A 21,610-nucleotide genomic window follows, 5' to 3' on the forward strand; every position below is an offset into this window, starting at 1 on the left:
GTAATAATTGGTTTGGCTGGTGTGCATTCGTTTCCTACCAAAATAACAAATGGAATTTAAGAAAGCTATTGCAGTGTGTTTGACAATTAACTGAATAACACTGATGGTAAGGGATTTTAAACAGACCAGGAATTACCTGTTTAAAAGCTCCAGCATTATGCTAAACTGAGTATTTCATTCTCCTTTGAAATATTCAGGGTCTGGATATTTAAATGAATAACTAGATGTACATGAGAGGAGGGAAACAATCAGTTAGTTAATTTAAACAGAATGCAAATTTTGCAGGGTTGGATTCCCAGTATGGTGTCATGTTTGGTATGTGTTCAAGATATAAGCTAAAATTAACTACAAATTACAGAAATGTTTGCCGCATCTGAATTTAACAGATTAATTTGACTTTGCTCTTTGGTTCTGGTTTAAATATTTAAATAATTCATTATACAAATCAAAATACTATTTTAATCTAATGCCACAGTTGTGAAAAAAAAGTCCTTCAAAAAAAAAGCAACGTTGTTATGTCCTGTGATGTCCAGGTTCATTGTTCTGCTTAATTTGCCTCAGCTAACCCCTTTGCAGAGCTGGACAACTATCTTGATTGCTACTACTGGTTACATCACTGAAACACCACTTCAGTGAACCAAAAGGGGCATTATTGTCCCAATTGATCAAGTTTTCTACCAAGTTATGTGATGAATTCACCCTCAAAATGCTGATGCTGGAGAATAGAACGTGTTCTAGTTCAAACTCTAATGGAAGTCAGCATCAAGCACTGCCAGACCACATATACTGTAGCACAACTAAATGACAATTAAAGATCGCTAACTGCCCCAACCTTAGAAGACAATTTTATAAATATCAGGATTCCCTATTTATGAAGTGAACATCTTTCTATTTGGTGACTTGAATGAAGTTGCTAATTAGTGTAACATTAGGCTGTGGTCTGTGGTGTGGTCACTTGTTCATTAGTAACAAAATTAAGACTTCCCACCATAACTTAACATGGAACCCTAAACAACCAGCAGGAAAAGAAAGCTTGCATTCAGACTGGGTTGGATTTAAACTTGTGCAGGGTTAAAAACCAGTGTCTAACTCACTGAAGCATTCGGATCCAAGTACAACTGAAATAAATGATAACCAGATAACAGCCTTAATTCCAAAATTGGACAACTTGTTCCATAGTTTTACATTGTTCTTGAATTGAACATAATACCAAAACCATGCTGTATTTACATGTTTTCTTTGATTGAAAAATAGCCAGATGAAAACATCTAAAATCATTATTATCTTCTGGAATCAAGACCAATTTTCAAGTGAATTGATGTGAAAGAGAGACAGATAATGGGGCTGATCCATGCAGTTGTAATTTAGTCCTCATTTTACATTCTGCCCCTATTTAATACCTTATAATATTTTTTTTATTTTGAACATCTTGCACCAGTTTAGGAAACAAAAGTAGAGTTGGTTAGAACAAAGAGATTGTTCCTTAATAGAGGTTGATGAGCTGGAAAAAGATAAACAGAACAGCAACATATAATACCACCATTCACAAAAAAGACTATTGCAGTGCGACCTGTTTGCATGTCTAATTTATGTTATAAGTGCAGCTTAGGAATTTATGACTTTTTATATACAATAGATTAGGGTAAAAGGTTGTATTATGAAACATGCATTTGATGCCATGTAACATTAGATAATTGGTTGCCAATGCATTATGTAACTAGAAGCCTAACTTGTTAGAAACTAATATTCATTGAAACAAAGCATTGAAGTTTACACTAAGACATGTTAATGCACTGTTAACTGATCAGGAGTGTACTACTAAATGCAAATTAAGTTGAATTCATATTTAGAAATGTATACATTTGTATTTCTCCATATGCTTTGAAGAGAGTGCAAGTCAAAATACAAACATGTATAATACAAACATGTAGAATGCTCTATAAAAGTATTTATAGAGTTTTCATAGTTAATGAGATCCAAGCTTTAAACCATACTGGAGAGCCAAATAAGACAGTACAATGTTATACCGTTAGTTTTTGTTAAATATAAACAACTAATTAAATGAATGCTAGAAAACCAAAATACTGACTGCTGAAATCTGAAATAAAAACAGAAGAGGCTGAAACTAGTCAGCAGAACAGTCAACATCTATAGAGAGAGAAACAGGGTTAACATTTCAGATTCTGATGAAAGATCATCGATCTGAAAGGTTAACTTGATTTTCCCCAAGATTACACTGTGGAGCAATTTTTAATTGTCAACCCTTTGCTGTCTTTATGTCCTTCAGCTATTAAGTCTCAGAAATGATTCTTCTGTCTAGTATTAATTGATTGGATTTTGCAATCCACTTACAGAAAACAGGAGTGGGATTGGTGAGCCTCAGACATTTTCTGTTCAAGTAACTTTGTTAAAGCAAAATATAAAAGTCTAAGAATGTATACTTAGTTACATAATTAAAAACATACAAAACTACAGAATATAAAACATTCTTTGCAACTGAATAATTAGAGCTTTTTTTTCTGCAGCATTCACTTTGGCACAGAAATGTTGATTAGAGCTGCTTTGGTTCTGTTCTGTTCAAAGACAGATTGTGTTCAAAAACAGATTGTGGTGGCTTCCCTGTAACTCCTCTCCACAACGTTGTAGGGGGGTCTCTGTTTAATGATTTGGTTCATTGATAGTAAATCCAATTATTGTATCTCTTAACCACTTTAATCAACAAGTTGTAACTGAGGACGAGATAGAATGTACTTTAAGTATAGGAATGCACGGGAATGTACTTTAGGTATTGCTGTGACCATGCTGATAACAGACTTACAAAACATATAATTTCAAAAGGTAGCAATTTCACCTTTATCTCTCGTGTACATAGAATTGGCTGTGAATAGATCACTCCCTTTAGAAGAGAGAATGGCAGGGTGTGAAATTTCAGAATCTGCCATAAACACGCTGAATCAGATGTTATAAGCTCCAAACCATTTTAGAGACCATCTCATTAGGATGCATTCAGTGAGCTGCAAGTGTCTTGCTGCAGTTCACTGGCTGTGAGGGATCAGGAGATCATGTAACTCTTGTACATTGTTGGCTGGCAGATCAGGCTTAGGTGTGTGGCAGGGTTGGAGAAGAATAATGATAATGGAGTTCTTGTGAAAAGTTTCTGGACATTTTAAGGAGGGCATGCATTGGGGAGGATTCACATGTTAGTCGTACTGCATAATACAAGTTTATCACAGTCAGCGTAGACAAATTGGACCGAAGGGCCTGTTTCTGTGCTGTACAACTCTATGACTCTCTATGACTCTATTTTCAGGCAGGATGCCTGGGTCCAGATGAAGTGTTTTGACTTGAAACGTTGACTGTCCACTTCCTTTTACAGATGATGCTTGACCTGCTGAGTTCCTCTAGCGGTTTCTTTCCTCCTGGTTCTAGCATTTAGTCTCTTGTGTCTCCAGGCCACATACATAATTTAATTGGAGTCTTGCATAGACTGCAGGAATCTGTTTGTTATTCTCATGCACAAATGGGCAGAACATGACTACCATTCGTTAATTTTAAAAGTGCTGTCCAGAAATAAAACAAGCAGGATGGAGCACGTGCCTCTGTATTTATCAAGGTGCTGAGGTGGAGATGGTTGAGAGCTTCAGGTTCCCAGGTGTAAATATCACTAATAGCTTGTCCTGGTCCAACCACAGAGACGCTATGGCAAGAAGACACACTAGTGCCTCTAGTTCCTTAGAAGGCTGAGGGAATTCAACATGTCCCCATTGACCCTCAACAGTTTTTACAGATACAGCTTGGTATGGCAACTGGTCTGCCCAAGACTGCAAGAAATTGCAGAGAGTTGTGGACACAGCTCAGCACATCATGGAAACCAGCCTCCCCTCCATGGACTCTGTCTACACTCTTGCTGCCTCGGAAAAGCAGCCAGCATAATCAAAGACACCACCCACCCCGGGCATTCATCCCCCTTAAATTGGACAGAGAAACAACAGTTTTAAAACACGCACTACCAGGCGCAGGAACAGCTTCTATCCCACTGTTGTAAGGCTCTTGAACGGTCCCAATGGACGTTAAAGATGAACTCTTGTCCTCACAACCTACCATAACATGGCCCTTGTGCCTTATCATCAACCTGCATTGCACTTTCTCTGTAACTGTAACCATAACACTATAATCTGAATTCAGCTATTGTTCTTCCCTTATTCTATCTCAAAGTACTCATGTTTTAAAATGATCAGTATGGATGGCTAGCACTATGGATAACTTCCTCTATATCTCGGTACATGTGACAATAATAAACCAATGCTAATAGTAATGGGCATCTCAGAAACTTTGTGTCCTGTCATTGGATTCCATATGGAGTCTAGTGATGAAGTGTATTTTTAGATCTCTTGTAAAGAGTCTGTCATCAGGTTTGAGACTCCCAAGCACTGAAGTCCTGAACTTACTTGAATTTACAAGAGAAATACAAGAACTAACCAATAAGTTTTAACTCAATATATTGCCAACAAAATCAATCCATTTTTCTCAACCTGAACCACCTTTCCTAATTCCCCTCACTGGCTTTCACTTCACTTTCTTGTCCTCAGCAACAATCAGTTATCCTTTAACAGCTTAGAAAATGATTGACCCTCCAATGTTCCTTGTCTAGAATCCTCAGGTATAAACTGCGTGGTCCCAGTGATTTTTTTTCTATCTTAGGTTTTAAGAGCTTTATAATAAACTTTCCCTTCATATTAAAGTCTTCAAAAGTTGTTCAACCTCATCTGTGCAAGCTAAGACAAAGAAATTACATCACATCATTGCTATTTCCTCACTCTTCACTACAAGCTAGCTTCATCTTCAGCATTTAGGTCCACTCATTCCATGTAATCTTATTACTAATTTAGTAAAAGAAAATTGTTCTTCTTAACTTTTGTTCTTTTCCTAATTTTCTCACATCGTCTAATACTTTACATTTATTTATGCCCTTCCTGATTATTCTTCAGAATTCCCTTATTTTTTTTAATTTTCTGCCATTTTCAAACTTTAATTTGTGGAAATCAGTATTCAACATACTTCCAGGATGGCACAATGGTACAGCTATTGGACCTGTGCTTCACTGTTTCAGTGATCTGGGTTCAATCCTGACCTCCACCGCTGTCTGTGTGAAGTTTGCACATTCTCCTTGTGACCATGTTTCCTCCCAGTTCTCCGGTTTCCTTCCTTATCCCAAAGATGTGTGGATTGGTAGGCTAATTGGCAACTGTATATTGTTCCAAGTGTAAAGGTGAGAGGTAGAATTAGACGTTTAGTTGATGGGAACATGGAAAGAATAAAACAGGGTTAGTGTAGTATTAGAGCAATTAGGTATTTGATGGTCAGTGTGGACTCAGTGCTCCAAAGGGTCTATTTCTGTACTATATGACTTTATGAACCAATGTTTCCCTTCATCACTGCTCTAGGTGCTTAGCTATGATTTTTCATTACCACATCTGCCAACACAAAGTAATATAGATCCAAACTTCCATTGTCTGATGTGTCATCTCAAAACCCCACTGATTCCCCTACTTATTTCCCCAAACTAGGGGAATGGTTAGTTGTATACAATTACAAAGCTTAATCAGTGCTTTCACCAGGCAGACATCAGGCATAAGGAGCTGTTCATAAATACCATAGTAAGCAGTGGAATTCTCAGAAAAAGCTGTTTGATTTTCTTCAGCCTAATCACAGAAGGTACTGTGCCCTAGATCCATAAGCACATTTTCATAATTATCCTCAGGCAATGTCTGCCAGCAACTATTGTCCCAGGTTTCATGTTTTACTAATCAGAAGGATAAAGACCATCTGTCCTCAGTGTGATAGAAGGATAATGCAGGATAGTTGGTAATGTGCTGATCACCTGTGAAAAAGTGGGCATCAGATTACATCAGGGGGGTCAAAATTTTACATGAACTACATCCTGCAGAAAAACTCCTGACTAATTGCCTCTATATTTGAATATATTAAAAACAATACCTGATGTTTTGTGAGGAGAGGCATAATAATTTTCATCTGAAGTACAAAGACGATGAGTGTTTGAGGTTTTCATAATCTATACTGCGGTGCATGCCTTATGTATCAGTTGTTAATTTCAGGATGAAAAATCCTGCCTATTGTAGTTTCAAATCTGAGGTTTCACAGAACACTGGTATTCCTTATAATGAATAACGTCTCAAATTTGCTTCAAATCAGTTTAATCTTTTCCTTTTTTTTCAAGACAAAGACAGGAATTTGTTTGCTACAAGATGGTTCTCAAGAGCCCTTTGAAGTGCGATTGCACTTAGCAAAGGACATCTTAACAATTCAGGAGCAAGATGTTATCTGTGTGTCGAGTGAAGCTTTCTATTCCAATGTAAGTAATATCCTTTTCTATCAAAAATGTTAATAATTGATGTCTTTGCTATTTAGAATGAATAGTACCCACTTATTGGATCAGTTCATTTATTTAACTGGATTTATTGCAAGACTCTTTTCAACTTTCTATGAATCAATGTCCAAAATATTTTGTGGTTAACAAAAAATAGTGTCAGTGTGCAGAAGAGAAAATAAATGACACACTTTAGGGATTCAGATGATAATGTCCTTGTGCCTCCATGGCAACTTGGAGAATAAAACAGCATGTGTTAGCACAAGGGAACTACTAATCACACACAGCTTATTCATATGACATTGATAAATTTCAATGTGATCTTTACATTTGGAAAAATGTATTTGTTGAAGGAGTTTTGTGGTTCGTTGAAGATTAAGCATAATTTTTTTCCTGCTTGATGTCAGTCTTGAATGCAGCACAATTCCTCCCTCATACTCAATTCACTGTCCTTTTTTTGCTAGATGTTAAATCTACCATTGCAGTGCACCAGAAGGCTGAACAAGACATGAGAGAGGAAATGTATATACTCCTGTTATAGCAGGAATCAGTCAATAACCCATTTCATTATTTATGTCAGGGGGCATTCTGAGAGAAGCTGGATCAACATTTGCAATTTTTTTTAGCGATGTCCAGACCCAACACTAAAATAATGGGGTCCAGAATACATGCAAACACTTGTGACAAGAAGTGTGCCAGGTGTCATCATGATTAATGAGTTTGTGCTTGCATACTTAATGATTGCCAGTACCATGCAGACCAAGCAGACTGTGAATCAAATTATCTATCATACTGATTTGAAGCCAGAGCTAGAATTTCCCAACCGGACACCCTAGCCCTCTGTTTTAATTTGGTACATCTGAGCATGTTGCTAAATGGAGTAAAGAATTTTCCCCTCTCCCTTATTGCCCACTATGGATCATGAACTACCTACAGGATATACATTTTCTCAGAATTCCCATGCTTGTGTAATGTTTGAATACTCTGCAGGGAGTGCTTTGGCTGTGCTGAAACAAGTAGCTTCCAGTCTTGAGTGACTTGGAGGGGCTTTCTCTAGGAGTTAAATATGAAAGACTGAAGAGAGGTCTTGAAGAGCAGAACAAACAGCTCGATGTGCATGAGGAAAAAGACCATTCATCAGGAGGCCATATCAACTGTAGGTCTTCAGGAACTAGTTCTTTTACCTCATCTTAAGTGAGAACCAATACATAGGAGGTCATGATAGAAATCTTGACCCTGTCTGCACTTTCCGCTGCCTCCGGAAAGCAGTCAACATAACCAAAGACCCGTCCCACCCTGGCCATTCTCTCTTCTCCCCACTTCCATGGGGCAGAAGATACAAAACCTTGAGTACATGTACCACCAGGCTCAAGGACAGCTTCTATCATGCTGTTATAGGACTCTTGAATGGACCTCTTGTACAATAAAAATGAACTCTTGATCTCTCAGTCTACCTCATCATGGCCCTTCCACCTTAATTGTCTACCTGCACTGCACTTTCTCTGTAATTATAACACTATATTCTGCGTTCTGTTGTAGCTTTTTTTCCTTTTGTGCTACCTCGATGTACTTATATATAGAACAATCTGTTTGGATTGCATGCATATAAAGCTTTTCACTGTATCTCGGTACATGTGACAATAATAAACCAATTACCAATTGCCAGCCATAATCACAGAATCAAAGGCAGAAAAAGGAAGCATGACTTTGCATATCAAGCTGATTAGATCTTAACTGTTGTGTATTTGGTTCCTTTTGAGCTGCTGCAAAAAATCTGGCTATTAGCAATGCATTGCTGCATCAGAAATATCACTGAGGCTCACTGTACCCAGACCTCAGCTGCAAGATTTATCTCCATTTGTTAGATGTCGTGGGTGCTGAATTGGTTCTCCATGTTCCTTGCCCTCCTATGTGAGCTTTGGGAAAGGCCTGGCAATTACCCAAGCATTTACTTCTATGTAATCCCAGCCTTCTTCTGTGGCTCAACACTTCGAAGTCCTCATCTGCAGCTGAAGTAACATGTGATATTGCATTCTGGGTAGTTCACACCTGCATAAACCTGTGTCCCAAGCCGATTCTTGCAAACTTGTGTCCATCGCCTCACACCATAAAGATCTTTGCTTGATCCTAGTCTCTGAAAAGTGGGCAGCACAAATGATCCAGCTTGCAAGCATAAGTGTGTAAATCGTTTCTCTTCACTTTCAGTGTCTTTATCCATTTTGGCTCCTGACCCAAAAGGCTCAAATTCTTGAGAATCTGAAATGAAAAGGAAACTAAAGTTGGATTGCAATGAGTGGAGAGCATAAAGCAAGATGTGTATCACAAACAGACTCAATACAGGTCTGGCACTCTGGTGGAAGATCAGTGTGCTGCCATCAGAAGCTTTGAATTCCAAAGGGCCTATGGATGTGCACAGTGGGGAATGGAGGGGAATGAGTAGGCAAATACCCTCATCATCAGTTTCTCAGCTGTAACAGTGGTGATCAGTGTTGTCTCCTCCAGTCATTTTCCACTGTCTCCTGTGACGTGCCACTTTCTCCTGCAAGAAGAGAAAACATGTCAGTGAGTGTCCCACACGAGAGTTGGGTGGAGCCTGAAAGTTGGATAAAAGGTAGCTGTAAGGTCAAATACTTTTAAGGAACAGGACCGGATATAGGGGAAAGTATTCATTTTACTGCTGAAATAAGGTCTGCAGTCATTTCAGGTTCCCAGCAGGGTAACCTCAACAAAAGGTTGATGAATAGTTATAATGACCCGGGATAGATTCAGTTTGGGGGGTGAGGCCTTCCTCGTGCCAAATTTATTATTGTCACACCCATTTTACACCCACTAAAGTTTAATGAAGTTTAACAATGGAGACACAAGAGACTGTAGATGCTAGAATCCGGAGCAAAGGAAACAAACTATGGGAGGAACTCAGCAGGTCAGGCAGCATCTGTGGAGGGAATTAGACAGTCGACAATTCATGTCGGTCTTGACCTGAAATGTCAACTGTCTATTTCCTCCCACCGATGCTGCCTGACCTGCTGAGTTCCTCCAGCATTTTGTTTTTTGCTTCACTTTATCAATAATGTTCCTGTCACCATCTTGATGACACTTAGTGACAATTGTCAGTCCAAACAGAAATTTATTCACTAGTTTTATAAATATGGCTGAAGTGAACCTCATTAGCAAAACCAATAGAACCACTGATTAGGCACACAAGATAAAAGGGAAGCTTCAGTAGAGATGCATCACTAATTGACACATAATAGATGTTTTGTCCAGCCAACCAGGTATAAAACATGTTAGAACAGCTGGCACATTGGCCAAAATGAGATAGTAATACAAATGAGCTTTGAACTGGAACTAATATTCTCCTTGTAACACAAAGGCATTTTATGAAAAAATGGTTCTATAATATTCTAGGTTCTGAATGTTGAAGGTCCCTGTCACTTTGCAATTACTGGGCAAAGTCTATTGCATAGGAACGGCACCAAGAACTTGACCTACACAATTTCTAGTACAAATGTACTTATCGTCACTAGATCTTTTGCAGCTGTAGTTGTTTCTTTGTAGCAAGTTGCTACCTCCAGAGCTGGATTGGAATTTGCATCTTCTGTCGTCCAGCTTCAGTTACCTTGTCATACTTGTGCCAATGTCCTCACTAGGTTCAGATGCAGCATTTGTATTTCAAAATAACACATGATTACTTTTATTCTTTTCCTCCCTAGTCAAAGAACAGAAAACTGCCCACAATCACTACTCCCCTGAAGTGGATCTTCCATCAGCAATCTGGTCTTCAAAATCAATTCTAACCTGATAGATGAGACCTTGTGCAGTGCACAGGCTGCCAAGCCTAGCAAACAGCCTGAATATTTCTGAATAGCTCTGATGTTTACAAATATTCAAAAACTGTTGAAAAATTAAACATATTATTGAAAACTTAAAAAAAACAAGAAACACAGAAAACGTGGAAAAAAATTGAGTGCATTTAATTCAACTCAGATAAAAGAAGTGTAAATTAGAAGAACCTCGCCTCTCTCCTTTGCAAACTTTACTCTCTGTTCAAATAAATAGATCACTGAACCTCTACCAGAACTAACCAGAATCAGGCTTGGTGGACAGATTCCCTGGGATTGCTCCTGGGAAACTGTGGGAAATTGGCCTCTCAGCTTTAGGTTTGACCAGGGAATCTCTCAGGATGTTGACACCAGCACCTGAGTCTTCAACTTCCTGACAATTACATGGCAAATTTAATGCCAAAACATAAGCAGTAGCTGTAACTTCCAAGGAAAATCTGGGCCAATATTTGCCAAACTATTTTTTTCAGGAAACCAGCCACTCTTCAAGAAATAATGAATCCACACACCTAAAAAAATACTATTTTGTTATTTTGAATATAGTTTTTTATTTGTGACCTCATTCCATATTTGATGGCCTCTTTATTGAGAATTGGGCTGAAGTTGCCCAGATTGTTTTTTACCTTGTATGTGGCAAAGAAGAAGACCACCTGTTCCTTTTGACCATTTTCTCTGCTCCAGTGAGAGGGCTGGCAAGTTGACTCCTTTGAGATTAAGCTTTACTAATAGACCTGTCTGAAAAACTTGTTACTTCTACTGCTGAGAGGTATAACTTTAAAGAAAGCATTGCCAATTTTCCTCAGAATAAATAAAGACACCTTATGGTAAACTGATGTTAGGAAATAAATATCATCCAAAAATATAGCATCAGTTTCCAGCTGTGCACTAAAGACACCCAGCTCACCCTCATCAGCATTCTCCAGACCATTCATCCTGCCTAACACCAACCTCCACTGTTTTGACCTTGACTGACATTGAGTACTGGATAAGCAAAAATCTTCTCTGAGTGATAATAAGGAAGACTAAAAGCATTGTCTTCAATATCCATCATAGACACTGTTCTGTGGCTACAACATACACCCTCCTTTACTAGCAAGTGTCTGAAAATGGAACTAGACCTTGGATAGCAACTCTACCATTATCATAGATTGAATCCCCCGCCAATGAAAAGGAAGATCCTGTCAATGGGTGAGATCTCCCTCATTGACTAAGAGTTTCCATGAGAATGAGTAAAAAACCCCACTGCCATTATGGTCTCATAAAATATCACTAAAGGTTCTTGTGATTCATTGTCAGAAAACATACATATTGCCTGCTGAACCTGACTTTTTATATTATGTGAGAATTGTTTAGGATTTGCATTGATTTATGCAATTACGTATACTAACTATTATTATCCTTCTACAGGAAAGAACTGTTACAATTAGAAGACAGACAATTGGTGGATTTGGGCTAAGTATAAAGGTACCTTTTTAAAATTAAATATTTCAGAAACAGTTTTATTTGATATCTAGTGTAAGTTTTTCAGTATTGATATTGCCCAAAAATTTCAGATCAGTTTGACCAAATAGAATTTATTTCTCTTCACATAAAGGCGGTTTCTGCTTCTCTCTATTCTAGCAGAGTTTTACCAACAAATACTCCATGGAACCTCCTAGATATATGGCTTGGTCAACCCTGAAAGCATGGGTCATTGGGGGTGAAGCTCCTTCCTAGAATAGAAGATGTTTCCAAAGATGGTTTTGTTTGATTGTATGACATCCATGGTGGCTTAAGCTCTTAATTCTTTCAATGATGAAACTCATGGTTCTAAATCATTTTTAGGGATCCAGATTACAATTTGTATAGTTACATGGGCAGCCACTGCCTCTGCCAATTGAAATGCCATCAAGAAACCGAAGCAAATGCCTTTAAAGGATCTGCTGGCCTTTTTATCAATCACCTCAAGCCATTTGTATTTTTTTCTAATGATGAAGTGTTCTTGTTTGTTCCACAGAATACTTTTGGCTAAATAAGTCATGCACCCCACCACCCCATCTCACTTCACCAAATGGCTCAGTATAGCAGGTAGCTAAAATTTTTCAGGATTAAAACAGTCAATGCATTCTGTCATCCGCTCATTGGTCCCACTTCAAGGAGGATCAGACCTTAAAGTAGCTTTGACATTTTGCTCCAAAAACAGATAGATGATTAACAACTCAGCTCTCTGCATGTTAAAATGATTCTGAGTGAGCTTGTTGAACAGCTTTTCAGATGTATAATACCTGCACCTTTTACTACATGTTAAAAAATATAATCTTTGAATTTAAATGTTACATTTGGTAATTCAAAGCAAAGTGAGTAGATTGGCACAAGTTCAGGATCTAGAAGATTTTTAAGACCTCAGGGAGCTGTAGCTGCTTGTGATGTTTAATGCAGCTTGAAACAGATGTAAAGAATTGCACATGACTCAATTAGCCTTCATCTTCTGTAAAGATCAGATAAAACCATCTGGCATTCACCATTTTTATACTGCAGTGCCTGGTGGCTATTTCTGGATCAGAAAAAAAATGACTTTAAAAATAATGATCTTGTACCCCACTTGCAGTCAGTAGCTCATCTAATTTTGCTTTATATCAATAAAAGACATGGGGAAACAGAGTGGTGAGACACATGCACCTATGACAAGTGACAAAAGGACATTAGAAATACCTTTCTCGCAGAAATGTAAACATATAATAAACTATTCCCCATAAAAGAAAATCTCTTTTTAGCAATGGCACAAAACAGGCAAGAGGAAAATCAGGAGCCTACTTTTGCACTTATTGGAAAAGAAAGTAGCACAGAAGCTAAAAAAGACTCCTGATGAAAAACACAATGATGCTGGAGGAACTCAGCAGGCCAGGCAGCATCTGTGGAGAAAAGCAGGCGGGTCAATGCTTCGGGTCAGGACCTTTCTTCAGGACTGAAGATAGGAAAAGGGGAAGCCCAATATATAGGATGGAAAAGCAGAGCAGTGATAGGTGGACAAAAGAGGGGAGGTGGGTTGGGCACAAGGTGGTGATAGGTAGATGCAGGTAAGAGATAGTGATAGGCAGGTGCGGGGGAGGAAGGGAGAGCAGATCCACCGGGGGATGGGTCAAAGGTAAGGGGGAAAAAAGGGTAGAAAAAAGAGAGATAGGCTTGGAAAGGGAAGAAAAGAAGCATGGTTGGGGGGTGGTGGGGGGTGAAAGATTCGTGTTTTGCACTTCTGCCCAAGGTGAATTTAAGTTCCATCGATTGTAAGATAACTGAATGTATCTACTTCCAGTTAGCAATGCAGCCAAAAAATTGTATGTGTCAGTATAAAATGAGGAAGTAGACAAAAAAACCCGATCTCATTTTCTTTGCTTATACTGCTGGCAGCATGCCTGAAAATATTTTGTTTTTGGTCTTTAAACCTAACTGTTATTGTTCTTAATTTAGGGCAGTTTTACTTTTTATGAAATGAGCAGCTTGTTGTGAGAGAGATTAGTAAGTAACAGATCTAGTTGTCGTCTGTGAACAGAGAATAAATCAGAAAAATTCTAGCTCACCTGGAAGAAATGAAAATAAAAAAGAATCCACCAAAAAAGTTAAAAGAAAAGATTGTACTGTCAAGGATAATCACAATTTTTGATCACAGCTGTGTTGATTTGTCCTGCTGCAGCTTGCTTCTGTTTCAAAGACCTGATTAAGGGAAAAGGCAAATGTGCACAAGGAGCTCTGTTGAGCTTGCATTATGCTGGAAGAGTATGGATAATAGTAATATTGGCACAATTAATGGTATAACACATCCTAGAGTCAGCATTTCTGTCCATAGTGTTAAACATATCAAGAAGCAGAGTAGAATGTGTTGCCATTAAGTGAATTCACTGCTATCAACTAAATATTGCTACCAAGGCAATATTTTGCATTGTAAGGAAAACAAAAAATGTCTGCTTCAGATCTGACAACATTGATAGTATTATATAATTTTCAGTCTGTTAAAGTGCCAAGAACAGCTATCATAAATAACAGGTTTCTGCCTGTGATTTATTGATGTAAGAGTCATGACAGCTGTGGTATCATTACTGATGATTGGTTGAAAAATCATTTTCATTTGATTAGTGTAGAATAATGAAATCCATACATGTTAATAAAAAGGGTCCCTACTTGCTGCTAACATGAAGACTTGAAATGAAAACATCTGAACTGGAATTTTGTGATTAGAGTTGCCACTTCCAAAATTCCATTTGATTGATTTTAATGGAACTAGATTATACAAGCTCCAGAAGCATAACTGCTGGAGCAGGAATGGTGGGCTCACATACATTGTCATCCAGACTGATTTGTCCTGCGGGGGGCCATCACACTCACGGACAGCAATGCCTGGGCAAGCCTTGTGTTCTGCTGGAGAAAACTAATCGGTGCACTCCTGTGACAACATTCTAGTCTTTCTGAACACTGAGGCCTGATTGCATTCTGTGCATCCATTGCAGCGTCAGAGGTTGTGTGGCTTTTGCTATGCTGTAATGCGATCTGAAATATGACCCAACAATTTATCATGTAGACTCCAGAAGTGAAACTGCTACTGTTTCCATTGCTGAAAAGGATGGTTTGCAAGCTCAGCACAATATCACGTGTGAGTAGTCCTGATCTCCTGAATTCCAAGTGCAAATTGGAGGAACAGGACCACATTTTCCGTCTTGGAATCTTGCAGCCTGACAGCATGAATATTGAATTCTCCCACTTTAAATAATCCTCACACGCCCTCCCCCCCCCCCACAAACCCCGCCCCCCCCACCATGGCTTTTCTTTTCTTCCCTTTCATAGCCTATCTCTCTTTTTTCTATACCCCTTTTTTTCCTTCTCTCTCCTTACCTTTGACCCATCCCCTGGTGGATCTGCTCTCCCCTCCTCCCCCATCACTATCTCTTCCCTGCATCTCCCTATCACCATAATGTGCCCACCCCGCCTCCCCTCTTTTGTTCACCTATTACTGCTCTGCTTTTCCCTCCTATATATTGGGCTTCCCCTTCTCCTATCTTCAGTCCTGAAGAAGGGTCCTGACCCAAAATGTTGACTGCCTGCTTTTCTCCATGGATGCTGCCTGGCCTGCTGAGTTCCTCCAGCATTATTGTGTTTTTAATCTATATTCCAGCACCTGCAGTCCTTTGTTTCTCTAGTCCTGAACTCTTCCATGTTATGTGACATTGCACGTTGACTATCTGGCATGCCTGTAAATGCCCCAAACATTTACTTGTGGATTCATTGGAACATTAGAACTTTACAGCACAGTACAGGCCCTTCGGCCCACAATGTTATGCCACCATTTTATCCTGCTCTAAGATCTATCCAACCCTTCCCTCCCACATAGCCCCATCAGCCTTCTTCTCTAGGTAGGTCCATTAAAGTCCTGCAGCAAAACTTGTGTGTTATATCATCTTCCAAGAATTTGGCATGGGCTGCCATTTGCCCTGTCCTGACTGCAGACCATTTGTACCCAGTAACTCATCATATACAGATTCTGCTTTCATACTAATGTCTAAATCATGCAGCAGCTGTGGTAGAGGCAAGGTGGATTGGGTCAAGTAATAGTATTTTCATTATTTTTGCTCCCTTCTAAGTTCCTTGTTCCATCAGCCAGGTCCATGGCTTTCTGAAAAGAGAGCGAGTGCCACAGCTTGTAGAGCAGCTGTCTCATACCTCCAACAATCTAGGTACAATCCTCGTTTCCAGTGCCATCCATGTAGAGTTTGCACGTCCTCCCTGTGATTCTGTAGGTTTCCCCTAGGTGTTCCAGTTTCCTCCCACATCACAAAGATGTGTAGTTTGGTACATTACTTGGCCACTGGGTGCAGTTGATGAGAACTTCTCAGCTTAGTATAGGATTAGAGTAAATGAATGCTTGAAAGTTGGAGTGGACTTGGTGGCCAAAGGGCCTGTTCCCATCTTCTATGATTCTATGACTCTATAGACACATGGTTAAAGTCATGAAGGGAAGTTGGTAGGAGTGGAAGCAAGAAGTGCGTGCTTCTATCGTCTTCACCTTGTTAAACAAAAAAAGCACTCTCCAGTTTATTTGAAAAGGAGAATTAGAGCTATTAGAATATCAGCTCATTTACTGATCTGAATGTCATTACTGGCCACAGTCTAGTCATATCTGTAGCTCTAGAATACTGGATATAACCAGCTCCATTGGTGGTTAAGGTGATGCATCGAACCTGAGTGCCCCCTGATAGTTTGCTGATGAAACCAGCAATCATGTACCTGCTGCCTTGTAGAAGAGAGGGACGTGTATTACTGCGTGTTCCATAATGTGCTCGCTATCACACATCCTCAAATAGTTCACTTGTTTGGTTGTAGTTGATATTGTGTGCAGGCTCTGAAATGTGGGTTTGAGGCACTGTGGGATTGTGGAATAGTAAGTTAACGTTAGTGATATGTGCCCTGTGAATTGAGATTATTGGAAGATGAGTGACGGTGAACATTATTTGAATTTAGTAATGTAGTGGGTGTTATATAACATTTGTAAATTGAAGCTGACCACCGATTTGAAGTCATTGAATTTTCTGCAGCATTCTAGTCAGCTCTATGGTGTTTAGATTCATGCATTCATCTCCTCCTGCTTTCTTTGTAGTGGAGGACATACTGTTCTCTGTTCAACAGAGGACATCTCTCCTTTTCACCTCCTTGAGCAATTTCAAAGCAGCAACAGAAAAGCGTAGAACCATCTGCTTCCATGCTATGATAGCCTTGCTCGAGAAAGTGGCACCTGCTGCTGTCAACTCTTAAACCAGAAACACCTTATGTTGTTTTTGTTGGTTTTAAGTAATACAGGCTAGCTTTAACTGGCTCCAGCCACTTCCAAAATTATATCACCTTGCAAAAGCATTGAGCAATTTAGCATTGGCACTGGCAAAGCACTACAATTCTGTTGATCAACAGGGAACATCAGGTTTCAGTGCTGCCTGGAACCGGTGTGAGTTTATCTCACATCATAATGTTTTCCCTTATTTCCTGCATTGTCCAGTTTATCCTATATATTTTAAACCACATCAGCTGTTTGTACTTTTATTAGTATTCACCCTTTTAGTCACCTTATATTGATATAGTGGTTGTACAGCAGTTCTAGGCTCTGCTGGTGCCACTTTTCTTTCATAGAACATAGAAAAACTACAGCACAATTCAGGCCCTTCAGCCCACAAAGCTGTGCCGAACATGTCCCTACCCTAGAAATTACTAGGCTTACCCATAGCTCTCTATTTTTCTCAGCTCCATGTACCTATCTAACAGTCTCTTAAAAGACCCTATCGAATCCGCCTCCACCACAGTTGCCGGCAGCCCATTCCACGCACTCACCACTCTCTGAGTAAAAAACTTACCCCTGACATCTCCTCTATATCTACTCCCCAGCACCTTAAACCTACGTCCTCTTGTGGTCACCATTTCAGCACTGGGGAAAAGCCTCTGACTATCTACCTCATCAATAGCTCTCATCATCTTAAATACCTCTATCAGGTCTCCCCTCATCCTCCGTTGCTCCAAGGAGAAAAGGCCGAGTTCCCTCAACTTACTTTCATAAGACATGCTCTGCATTCCAGGCAGCATCCTAGTAAATCCCCTCTGCACCCTCTCTATGGCTTCCACATCCTTCCTGTAGTGAGGCAACCAGAACTGAACACAGTACTCCAAGTGGGGTCTGACCAGGGACCTATATAGCTGCAAAAATACCTCTCGGCTCCTAAATTCAATTCCCCGATTAATGAAAGACAATACACCATATGCCTTCTTAACCACGGAGTCAACCTGGCAGCCACTTTGAATGTCTTATGGACTCAGACCCCAAGATCCCTCTGATCCTCCACACTGCCAAGAGTCCTACCATTAAGACTATATTCTGCCATCATATTTGACCTACCAAAGTGAACCACTTCACACTTATCTGGGTTGAACTGCATCTGCTCCATGTCTCCTTATTTTCTCAATAAGCCTTGCATGGGGTACCTTATCAAATGCTTTGCTGAAATCCATATACACTACATCTACTGCTCTCCCTTCATCGATGTGTTTAGTCACATCCTCAAAAAATTCAATCAGTCTCATAAGGCAGGACCTACCCTTGACAAAGCCATGCTGACTATTCCTAATCATATTATACCTCTCCAGATGTTCATAAATCCTGCCTCTCAGGATCTTTTCCATTAGCTTACCAACCACTGAGGTGAGACTCAGTGGTCTATAATTCCCTGGGCTATCACTACTCCCTTTCTTGAATAAAGGAACAACATCCGCAACCCTCCAATCTTCCGGAACCTCTCCTGTCTCCATTGACGATGCAAAGATCATCATCAGAGGCTCCACAATCTCTTCCCTCGCCTCCCACAGCAGCCTGGGGTACATCTCATCCGGTCCCGGCGACTTATCCAACTTGATGCTTTCCAAGAGTTTCAGCACCTCCTCTTTCCTAATATTTATATGCTCAAGCTTTTCAGCCTGCTGCAAGTCCCCACTACAATCCCCCAGATCTTTTTCCATCGTGAATACTAACATAAAGTATTCATTAAGTACCTCCGCTATTTCTTCTGGATCCATACACACTTTCCCACTACTGCACTTGATAGGCCCTATTCTTTCGCATCTTATCCTCTTGCTCTTCACATGCCTGTAGAATGCCTTGGGATTTTCCTTAATCCTGCCCGCCAAGGCCTTCTCATGCCCCCTTCTGGCTCTCCTAAACTCCTTCTTAAGCTCCTTCATATTAGCCTTATACTCTTCCAGATCTCTAACATTACCTAGCTCTCTGTACCTTTTGTAAGCTTTCCTTTTCCTTTTGACTAGATTTATTATAGCCTTTGTACACCACGGTTCCTGTATCCTCTCGTGAATCCCCTGTCTCATTGGAACATGCCTATGCAGAACGCCACACAAATATCCCCTGAATATTTGCCACATTTCCTCCATACTTTTCCCCGAGAACATCTGTTCCCAATTTAATCTTCCAATTTCTTGCCTGAGAGCCTCATAATTCCCCTTACTCCAAGTAAACGCCTTTCTAGTCTGTCTGTTCCTATCTCTCTCCAGTGCTAATGTATAGAATTATGATCACTATCACCAAAATGTTCACCCACTGAGAGATCTGACACCTGACCAGGTTCATTTCCCAATACCAAATCAAGCACAGCCACTCCTCTTGTAGGCCTATCTACATATTGTGTCAAGAATCCTTCCTGAACACACATAACAAACTCCTCTCCATCTAAACCCCTCACTGTCTGGAGATGCCAATCGACGTTTGGGAAATAAAAATCCCCTATCACAGCAACTCTGTTATTCTCACACTTTTCTAGGATCTGCTTCCCTATCTGCTCCTCAATATCCCTGTTACTATTGGGTGGCCTATAAAAAACACCCAGTAAAGTTATTGACCCCTTCCTGTTCCTAACCTCCACCCACAGAGACTCCGTAGACAGTCCCTCCACGACGTCCACCTTTTCCGCAGCCGTGATACTATCTCTGATCAACAGTGCCACTCCCCCAACTCTTTTACCTCCCTCCCTGTCCCTTCTGAAACATCTAAAACCTGGCACTTGAAGCAACCATTCCAGTCCCTGAGCCTTTCACATGTCAATCTTTTTGAACAGCTATCAAGTTTGAGGCAGGCAAAATATGCAGCTCATTCTGGCGAGCCACCAAATTACCCACTTAAATTTCAACAGATAATACCATAAGAGCTGGCAATGAAGCATAAAGGGTTCTGACAGTTATTCCTACATAATGACTTTCCATTTAGAAAGGTTTCTATAGCATTGACCTACATGGTGCAAATGCACAATTATTCTGATCTCACAGAACAGCTTCCCAGATTAATGCCCATTGCTCGACATTTGCAGTGAAAGTTCCAGTTGTGCTAACATACACACTGCTCTTTACCACATAGGGGTCAAATTATTTAATATCTATAGGCCTCAGTCAGTTCCAAATGTTTCAGAACTGATGCTAAACCCGACTGATTGAAAAATGAGACACAAATAGTGCAGGGTATCTGGTGATGGTAATTTAAAGAATTATTCATAGCAAACACAGAGGAAATTTGGGAATAAACTAGTGGTAGAGGACAAGTGGGTGCTAGAGAAATTTAAAGGGATAATTAAAGGTTAACGTTACCATAAATCATCGTAAACATTTTTGAAAATTCATACAAGCTGTAAAGATAGGGGATGGATAAGTAAGTGAAATGTAAAAGGAGTTCTTATGCAGGCACGAATCTAGGCAAGAGCCATCCTAGTACAACTGAAAGCCCCATGTCTAATGGCCAGAGAAATGGAGATGGTGCTGCATCCAGTACTTGGAGAAGGATTACCTCTGTACCATCCCCATGGGCTATCATTGCAAGATATCTGAAAGAAGGAGCAGGCGTGTTTCAGAGTACAGCTGACTGACCTCGCATGTGAGGCCTGAATAAGTACAGCTGCCAAAGCATCCCTGATTTTGACCTGGAAAGAGAGATCCCAATTGCCATTAGTAGGTGAGTGTGTGTCAAGGCCAATGGAAATTGTAATTGCAACTTGGAGGAACGGACTTGATGACATAATATTGCTCTGTTTCTACTGAGAAATTTTAGCCCAGTTTTTTTTTGTTGTTTGTTTTTTTTAAAAAAGCATTTTTTTGTTTCATATTGTTTCTAACTTTTCTTATTGATTTGGTTTTTTTTAAATTTATATAATAAATCTTTTTCTTTCCTTTCTTTTATATTATATTCATTTACTAAGAGATCGTTGGATCTACAGATTTTTTTTATATTTTATTGTTCTTTATGATTACCTGATCTCTTTGTATTACATGTATAAATATTGATGCTATATATCAATCTGTATTAACTTGAAAACTAATAAAAAGATTGAAAAAGAAAGGAAATTGTAATTGGGTCATGATTACTCTGGCATAGCTTCTTCCATGCAGTGCTACAAAAACCACAATGAGCTTTAATTGGAATGTCTCAAAAATATCACCAATGTTACAATTAGTCGGGTACATATGTTCTCAGTGAAATATTTGGAGTCTGTGCTCATTTCATTCTGCTCGCTGCTCTCTAAAAGATTCAGTCTGGAAGATGTTCAGTAAGTGCCACAAAAACAAGTAGGTGCTAAAACTCATGAAAATCTATGGCAAAAGCTCCCACTGTGCTGCTCCTTGGCACTCATTGGGGCAACATATCTCAAAATCACAGGCACAAATCACAGTCTGTGATGTTAATGGATGGCAGACATGATCAGGAAGTACCCAGTTTTTCTGCTTGTATTATGAGATGCGCCAAGGAATTCTGCAGTCCATTTCTAAACTAAATGTCAACATCTGCACTGTTGCTTGGAATCCAACCACAAAGAGGTAGAGGGGAAGA

General features: G+C 39.6%; 1 protein-coding gene across 1 annotated transcript in view; it reads left to right on the forward strand.

Annotated features, from left to right (window-relative positions):
- sntg1 (syntrophin, gamma 1) overlaps window positions 1–21,610 on the forward strand; it is a 92,883-nt gene that overhangs the window by 7,713 nt on the left and 63,560 nt on the right. The window contains exons 2-3 of the mRNA XM_052023510.1: window positions 6,239–6,373; window positions 11,638–11,694. Coding sequence (XP_051879470.1) covers window positions 6,239–6,373; window positions 11,638–11,694 — 192 coding nt within the window. The remainder of the gene's footprint in view (window positions 1–6,238; window positions 6,374–11,637; window positions 11,695–21,610) is intronic.

Source organism: Pristis pectinata, chromosome 9, assembly GCF_009764475.1.
Source record: "Pristis pectinata isolate sPriPec2 chromosome 9, sPriPec2.1.pri, whole genome shotgun sequence".
NCBI lineage: Eukaryota > Metazoa > Chordata > Chondrichthyes > Rhinopristiformes > Pristidae > Pristis > Pristis pectinata.